The following is a 9,269-nucleotide window of genomic DNA, read 5'->3' on the forward strand; positions in this document are numbered from 1 at the left end:
TATTTAGAACCTACTGTTCAAAATACTCTAATCTGACAAACACTGATGTTTTGAACAGTGGAAGACATCAAATAAGTTTGAACTTTAACACCTTAAATGATGTTTGTGTTCAGTGTCTGAGCTGAGCGCCTCTCTGTTTCCTCTCAGTCTCACTGTTGTGATGGAAGACTGTTTTTCTTTAGGCTGAACATTAAATCACAACTAAAAGTTATTTATAGTGTTTCTGCTTGAGTCACATGTTTTTTTGTTTTTTTTTTAAACAACAGCAAACATGACTAAATGAAAAGGTTAAAGACAAAAAGTCCTGAGGTTACTTCAATGATTTAACTCTTCATGTCCCAGCAGCTCTGGGAAACAACCTGCATCACATTTTAGTTTAATGTTCAAAATAAAAACTGTAATTATGAATTAGATGATTATTTAGATGGTATTGTTCTGTGCTCTTACGTTTTGAATATATGTGTACCTGTGTATTAACGTCTGTCCAGCTTTGGGCACAGTGACCAAAGTAAAACAAGCAGCTGAGTTTGTGCTCTTTCCTCCACCCTGCTGCGTTGGGATGCTCCACACAGTAAACTCCACCTCCCCACTGCCCCTCCACCTCTTAATGAGGGAGAGAGTCTGGTTAGCAGAATCCTCCAACTCGGCCCGCCAGGGACAAAATTCCTTGGGTAGGGTGGAAAAGTTTGTTCTCTGAACCAGTCCATGGATCCTGTCTTCATGTTTAGTTTCTGCATGCTGTGTAGTGGTGTGTGTGTGTGTGTGTGAGACCCCCCTGCCGTGTTCTCATCCCCCTCCATCTGTTCTTCTGACCCTTTACAACTTATTTTATTTCCCTTCAGCCTGCTTTGCCTTCTTCTCTGTTTCACGAGTCATATTTTCCTAGAAAATGTGTTTTTTTTTATTTAATTTGTGTGAGATTTAAATGGTTCTGTGGCCTGGGAGTAAATTCACTGATGTTCTTGTACAGTTGATGGAACRTCAGCTTTAAATCAGAAAAAAATACATTTTGGAAATAGGTTTTAAAGTCTTTTTAAATTAATTGAATACTTCCAAATTACCAAGCTTATATACCTTTTTTTTGTCAAATCTGTACAATATGACCCAAMGTTAAGGTTTGAAATTTAAATCCTGTGTTTCACTGAGCTGCAACTGTTAAAGACTCAAAAATTCAAGTAGAAAAATAAAAATTTCTGTCTTAATTGCGCATGTTGGTGGCCAATAACAACAACAACTGATCTGTGTGGTGGTGTTTTAAATTAACAGTGTATTTTAGGTTGAGCAGCACCTGCCAACATATTTCAAATTTTTTCAACAAGGGTATACTTTAGAAAAGAAAATGTGGTTTTAGACCTGGATGTAGCCTCAGAGGATTTCTGTCTGTAGCTCCAGCTGTACAATAAATAAAAAACTAAGTTGAGAAATGTTTTAGACACCCACACAAAATATAAATGATAAGACTTCTGTGACTCATGAGTGGAAGAAACAAAATACTGAATATTGTTCACTGACTAGTCATGACCAGTCTGAACTCACTGAAATATTACACTAAACATGCTTAATGAAACACTGGAGCTAAATAATTTATTAAAATAACAAGTGAAAAGTTTCCTCCCAGACCCAAACAACCATCTAAATGTCATTAAAACCTATTAGCATCTCTTCTTTACTGGCTGTCTTTGTCCCACGCTGTGCAGTTTTAAAGCATCAGGATTGTATGWCTTGTGGTTAACATCAGGTAAGTGTTGTTACTGAATAAAGTTGTCAGTTCAGTCATCAGAAGACAGCTGGACTTATCCCCAGGATGGAGGGGTGTGGGGGTCAGTGATTAATGTGACTGTCAAGGGTCTGTTGTTGGGATCGTTATAATAACCAATAATCCTGGAACCCCTGAACCAGAACTGATGAGTCCAGTTGTCTTGTAATTACTGAATAAAGTTGACCCACACAGCCCACAGGTAGTTACTGACAATACTGTCGTGAGATAACGTTCACGTAAACATCTTTCATAACTGTTCTAAAAGCCCAGTCACACTACACAACTTATGCCAACTTATGAAACATGTTTTTACGTCTAAATTGCTAATAAAAGTTATATATTTGATAAATTTGTCAGAATTACATTAYGTACACCAAAAAGAAGCTTCCTGTTGATTTTTTCAATTCCATCTTCAATGTAGATGTCTTTAAAATGTTCATAAGTTGTCCAGTGTGACAGGGCCTTCAACGAGTTCAGCTGTTCTCAGTTATGTTCATCATTTTTTTCATTGTCTTTATTTTCACTTATACCAATTTGTCAGAAGTATCTTAGCTAAAGACACTGATGGATCTTTACTTTGACTTCCTGTGTTTTATGTTCTGAACATGGAGAGGCTGTTTGTTCACACTGCAGAGGAAGAACTCACTACATTACCAGAACCTCCAACAGAACCCGCTCATGTACCRGGACGTGTTAGACACGAGGATGTTGGATTTAAAACATTATATTTCATCTCTAGTTGTGTATTTACAGCGGGTAAAATAAGTATTGAACATGTCACCATTTTTCTCAGTAAATATATTACTAGAGGTGCTAATGACATGAAATTTTCACCAGATGTYGGTAACAACCCAAGTGATCCATACATACAMAGAAATCAAACCATAAATGTCCAGAAATGAAGTTATTTGTAATAATGTGGAATGGCACAGGGAAAAAGTATTGAACACATGAAGAAAGGGAGGTGTAAAAAGGCATGGAAAGCCAAGACACCAGCTGAACTCTCTCAGTAATTAGAAAGCAAGCCTGCCCCTTGTCAGTGCAAGTTAATATCAGCTGGTTCAGTCCCAAATGATGGCCAGGTATCACACAAGAACCATCTGATGATGGGTAAAAGTAAAGAGCTCTCTCAAGACCTTCACAACCTTATTGTTGCAAAGCATAATGATGGCATCGGTTACAGAAGAATGTCTAAACTTCTGAAGGTTCCAGTGAGCACTGTTGGGGCCATAATTCAGAAGTGGAAAGAACATCATTTCACCATAAACTGACCACGACCAGATGCTCCTCGCAAGATTTCTGACAGAGGAGTGAAAAGAATTATCAGAAGAGTTGTCCAAGAGCCAAGGACCACTTGTGGAGAGCTTCAGAAAGACCTGGAATTAGCAGGTACGTTTGTTTCAAAGAAAACAATAAGTAATGCACTGAACCACCATGGCCTGTATGCACGCTCACCACGCAAGACTCCACTGCTGAAGAAACAGCATGTTGAAGCTCCTTTAAAGCTTGCTGCACAACATTTAGACAAGCCTGTGTAATACTGGGAGAATATAGTCTGGTCAGATGAGACCAACATTGAACTGTTTGGATGCCAGAATACACATCATGTTTGGAGGTCAAATGGCACTGCACATCAGCCCAAAAACACCATACCAACAGTGAASTTTGGAGGTGGGAACATCATGGTGTGGGGCTGTTTTTCAGCATATGGTACTGGCAAACTTCAAATAATTGAAGGAAGGATGAGTGGAAAAATGTACAGGGACATTCTTGATAAAAATCTGCTTCCATCTACCAGGATGATGAAGATGAAACGTGGCTGGACATTTCAGCAAGACAATGAGCCCAAACACAAAGCCAAGGAAACTCTCAGTTGGTTTCAGAGAAAGAAACTAAAGCTGCTGGAATGGCCCAGCCAATCACCTGACCTGAATCCAACAGAAAATCTATGGAAAGAACTAAAGATCAGAGTTCATAGAAGAGGTCCACGAAACCTTCAAGATTTGAAGACTGTTTGTGGAAGAATGGGCCAAAATCACACCTGAGCAATGCATGCCACTAGTTTCTCCATACAGGAGGCATCTTGAAGCTGTCATTGACAACAAAGGCTTTTGTACAAAGTATTAGATAAATTTCAGTAAGTGTGTTCAATACTTTTTCCCTGTGCCATTCCACATTATTACAAATAACTTCATTTCTGGACATTTATGGTTTGATTTCTTTGTATGTATGGATCACTTGGGTTGTTACMRACATCTGGTGAAAATTTCATGTCATTAGCACCTCTAGTAATATATTTACTGAGAAAAATGGTGACGTGTTCAATACTTATTTTACCCGCTGTATTTTACATAGAATTGCACTAATGTGAACATGTTGAGCATTTTAATTATAATTTTACAAATAATCAAAAGATACTTCTGAAGTTAGAAATTATCTTGACTAAGATAKGTACAAAAACTGACATAATTAAGGTTTTACTGACTGCTAATCCCTACCCTGTCTCCAGCCCTGTGATCGTTGAAATCCCCCACTTTGCCTCCCTCCGGGGGAGAGAGCGGGAGCTGGTGATCCTTAGAAGTGAGACAGGAGAGAACTGGAAGGAGCATCAGTGTGAACACACCCCGGAGGAGCTGAACCAAATACTGAACGGCATGGACGAGGGTCAGTCTGTGTGGGACCTGCAACACTAACCAGACAGAAGAGCATCTTTAACACTGCGTATCCTGATCTGTGCACCTCTGTTGTGTATGCAGAGCTGGACATGCCCGAGGAGCTGGAGAGGAAACGCATCTGTCGAATAATCACGAGGGACTTCCCACAATACTTTGCTGTGGTGTCACGCATTAAGCAGGACAATAATTTCATCGGTCCTGAGGGAGGCATCCTAAGCAGCACCGTTGTGCCACAAGTGCAGGCGGTGTTTCCTGAGGGGGCGCTCACCAAGAGGATCAGAGTTGGACTGCAGGTAATTTACAAAAATACTCTAAAACCATTGATCCAAAGTATCCAGTCCACATGGGTTTTATGACTTATGAAGATTTACTAATGAGTTCAGTTATAACACACTGTATGTTGGACACATGAGAAACCGTGGACCATATCTTCATCCTTGCAGAGTTGCTAAGTGAGTTTGACTGTCTACATCTGGTATATGGTCTGGAGAAGGCTTACAACTATATTCAAGTTATTTTGTTGGTGGTAAGGATGTGGAGTTGGGGAAACTTGTAAGGACGAGGCAGTCTGTGTAGCTAAAGCTATGTTTCATTCAGGACACAGAGTTGAGCTTGTTCCTGGTGCAAGTTGGACTCCTCTGGTTCTGTCCCATGTATGTTATCCAGTTTGAGGTGTATACAGTCCCTTATTGCAACCAAACAAAAGATCATTCCACAACCCTCCCAAACACAAGTGAGTCTCTACAGTGGCCGTCAGGTGTCATAAATCTTTGATGCTCCTGAACACGATGTCTAATAGCAGCTTTAGTAATAGTGATGTTTGAAGTGATTAATTTTATTAGAAATTTAGGAAATGTAATTTGTAAAATTATTTTAGTTTTCATTTATTACTAAAGTTTAGTGGCTAGTTTGTCATTAGTTGTCATATTACTAGCCTTTTGTTCGTCCTTTCCGAGCTACTACGGTGCAAAATGGCGGCCTCGACCAGTGTCGACCTGCGCCCACCACCGAYTTCTTAGTTTTTGATGATTAGATGTGTTTGTAATCACTTTTATTAGTGATTGTTTTAAAATCTACAAAAAGATATGCCTAAATGTTACACACTGTTCCATTAACTCCGATATTTGCAGACAACAGGGTTTTGTTGGTGGGGAGTCTTGTTTATGATTCATGGCAGCAGAGATGATCTTCCTGGTCTGATGTGTTGAAGATCAAGTGGGTTCAGAGAATTGATGGATGGATCATTGCAGATTTGTCATTGTGAAGCTAGAGAATGTCAGAGTTCTAGAGAAGCTTGACAATCTATTATTTGTGTAGAAGGAGCTGACCATGAGCTTTAATGGGTGTTCTATTCAAAAGGGATTTTTTTTAGCTTTATATCATGTTATAATGTCATTCCTTCATCAAAAACAGACTCATAGTGTTRCTTTGATTCATTCCTCTAGACAATGAATTTTAAGCTCTAACACCGTCACCTTCTGGAGAAGCTAGCAGAAATCTTCTTTGGATAAAAAAGGAGGCATCTCAAAAGCTTAGCTGTCCTCGTTCTCAGCAGTTGATGTTTCAAAATCTTTTCAGGCTCTTCAACAGCAGTCAAAAAYTAAAATCCTATGTTCTCTGCTATTCAAGATGATCCATCACGTTGGGGTCACCATWACTGATAATGCAGAATGGAATAKATCTTGGAGAAGTTATATGCTTGGTGAGGCGAGAACAACCAAGGAATTCAGATAAATAAGACCTGCGTTAGAGTATTTAAGACTTTAAATGTATGTAGAGACTAAATGAGCTGACAGTTGTTKTAAAAGTGTTATAATTAGAAAATTTTAGATTTCAGTGGTGCAGGGGGTAGGTGTTCACCTTGCAACCAGAGCTTCACTGGTTGAAACCTCTCCCTGAGTGCATACTGTTGTCTCTGGGCAAGACACTGAACCCAGCTTCATGTATGAATGTGTTTGTGTGATTGTGGTGGTCTGGAGGGAGTGTAGGTGCAGAATGRCAGCCACAGTTCCACCACTGAGAAATGTTATACAAASTCACATGGAGTGCATCATTTACATTCAGCCTCAGAAAAGTGACGACAGAGGTGCCCATGGAGCTACAATAACAAGAAATTCAAACTAGTTATTACAGTTCCACTTTCTATAGACCCCAACGGAATAATTTAAATGTGGAAAAKAAGGATTTAAAGCATCATACGTCTACTTTAATGCTCTCAAAGAGTAAATCTGTTGTRTTCTGTCTGTATTTCCAGGCTCAGCCAGTGACTGTGGATGTAGTGAGGAAGATCCTTGGTAACAAGGCCACCTTCAGCCCAATTGTCACTCTGGAGCCTCGCAGAAGAAAGTTCCATAAACCCATCACCATGACCATCCCCATCCCCAAGAGCAACGCTGATCCAGTCCTCAATGGATTTGGAGGGGACACACCTACATTACGACTGCTCTGTAGTATAACTGGTTAGAGAACACTCAGTCACAGATCTGCATAGATCAGAACCTTAACTTACATTTAAATATTAATATTCTCTGTGTGTACATGTTTAGGTGGAACAACTCCAGCTCAGTGGGAGGATATAACTGGAACAACCCCTTTAACCTTCATCAATGACTGTGTCTCCTTCACCACCAATGTGTCTGCAAGGTCAATACAATCTTCTGTCGAAGCACAATTATTACACAACCCCTGTTAACTTGAGCAGCTTCAAACATCTAAGCACCCTCATTCTTCTGATCAACAGGTTCTGGCTCATAGACTGTCGTCAAGTCCAGGAGTCTGTCAACTTCTCCACTCAGGTGTACAGAGAGATTATTTGTGTCCCGTACATGGCCAAGTTTGTCATTTTTGCCAAATCCCATGACCCCATTGAAGCTCGGCTACGATGTTTCTGCATGACCGATGACAAGATAGATAAAACCCTGGAGCAGCAGGAGAAYTTCACTGAGGTGGCACGCAGCCGGGATGTAGAGGTGAGAAGGAAGAACGTAAGAACGTTTCTGAGAAGCAAAACATCTGCTGCCTGAAACTCCACCATTCATCAATGGGCCAATAATTTAATAAGTTTATATTTGGAATCATCCAACTATTACAGAGTTCAGGTCTTTAGTTGTCCTGAGGTCAAGGCTGGTCCAGGCTGGTCCGCAGAGGTGATCAGGTCTCTGGCCCTTCATATCAGGCAGACTTTTGAGGTTTTGAGTCTTGTCTTAAAACCCATCTGTACTCATCGGTTTTTAAAACAACATGAGAGTTCATAATTTTGCTTCATTCTAATATTTTTTTTTTCTTTTTCATACGATCTCTTGAGTTCAATTTTATTATTTTACTATTTATTGTTTAGTGTGCAAAACTTTGTCCARCAGCAGTTATTTTTRATTTAWTCAAAAWTTTTATATGTGCTCTTTAAAWAAACTGATCTGRCAGGTAAACTAAACTTTTTAAACTTTGTAAACTCTCATTTCTCTGAACACGAAGAGGCAGATTTGATGGTTAAAGAAATGTAAGGCCTGAAAATGACTTTTGTTTTACACTGTAAATGTGAAAACTCTGTTCTTTAAAGGTTCTGGAAGGAAAGCCRATCTATGCAGACTGCTTTGGAAACCTTGTTCCTCTCACTAAAAGTGGCCAGCACCATCTTTTCAGCTTTTATGCCTTTAAAGAAAACAGACTAGCCCTTTTCATCAAAGTAAGAGTTTTTATTTATTTTTACAGCACAGAATGATGGATCTGTGTATAATAAAATGATCTCACTTTGTACGTGTGTTCTTTGTGAACTGTCTGGATTTGTAGATTCGGGACAACACTCAGGAGCCGTGTGGCCGATTGTCTTTTATGAAAGAACCCAGGAACTACAGGTCACTGACCCAAAACGCCATATGTAACCTCAACATCACCCTCCCGTCGTACAGCAAGGTACAAATACTACAGAAAAACTAATTCCAGTACAAACAAGAATACTGGGTGATACCACCACTGTTCAGTTTTTATTAAACATTCAGGTTGCTTCTTGTGTTTAGCTCTATATAACATTATTAAATAATTATAATCATTATATAATAAATATCATGAATGTGATCTGATTATCATGTCCATGTAAGGACATGTGTTCAGATGGACACGGACGTGTCAGAATACCAAAAGGTTAGGATTAGGGGTGCACCGRTTGCAGTTTTGTGGCCAGTCACCAATCTTTAAAAAAAATCTGAACTGCAGATTCTGATTTTTTTTTTTAAAGAACAGACACTGTCGGGTGTTATGCTTACAATACACTATCAATGTTTCAATGTTGTTTTATTGAAATACATTGAACAATACCCTTGAAACAATACAAACTTGTTTTAACTAAACATTAGGTAGTGCTCACAGCAGGGCAAAGGGGGTCAGTCGCAGATTTTCAGACCTTTGTGGACGTAGATGAGATCAGTGGAAAAGATTGGCTTCTCATGTAAGAACAGTACATTATCGTAAACATAGAGTAAATTATCACMTCTGTCAGTGAGCCCCTAGGGCAGCTGTGGCTGCATTATAACTACCATTAGTGTGTAAATGATTGAAGTGTAAAGCGCTTAGGAATCTGTGTAGATTTGAACAAGCGCTGGATAAGTTAAAGCCATTTATAGGCCAATCTCTTATCTCCCAAAATTAAGGAAATCTATGCCGGCCAACTTATTGGTGCACCCCTATATTAGATACAATAATTTTGTTGTCTTTCTGTAATTTTATTGTTACTAACTTAAATATACTCCTTGTAATGTCAAAAATAGTTTATGCCATAAGACATGTGTCAAACACAAGGTTGGTGGGCCAAATGTGGCCCGCGGGTGTACCCCGTGTGGCCC

The 9,269-nt window shown here is 39.3% G+C and overlaps 1 protein-coding gene across 5 annotated transcripts in view; it reads left to right on the forward strand.

Moving 5' to 3' along the window:
- Positions 1 to 9,269, forward strand: part of ank2b (ankyrin 2b, neuronal) — a gene marked incomplete in the record, with an annotated part of 125,750 nt that overhangs the window by 73,018 nt on the left and 43,463 nt on the right. For all 5 annotated transcript variants that reach the window (XM_014017466.1, XM_014017467.1, XM_014017468.1 and 2 more), the window contains 8 exon segments: positions 573 to 671; positions 4,269 to 4,423; positions 4,516 to 4,727; positions 6,689 to 6,893; positions 6,981 to 7,077; positions 7,175 to 7,403; positions 7,991 to 8,116; positions 8,221 to 8,343. In XM_014017466.1, the coding sequence (XP_013872920.1) occupies positions 573 to 671; positions 4,269 to 4,423; positions 4,516 to 4,727; positions 6,689 to 6,893; positions 6,981 to 7,077; positions 7,175 to 7,403; positions 7,991 to 8,116; positions 8,221 to 8,343 (1,246 nt within the window).

The sequence above is a fragment of the Austrofundulus limnaeus genome, unplaced genomic scaffold (assembly GCF_001266775.1).
Source record: "Austrofundulus limnaeus strain Quisiro unplaced genomic scaffold, Austrofundulus_limnaeus-1.0 Scaffold169, whole genome shotgun sequence".
Taxonomy (NCBI): Eukaryota; Metazoa; Chordata; class Actinopteri; order Cyprinodontiformes; family Rivulidae; genus Austrofundulus; species Austrofundulus limnaeus.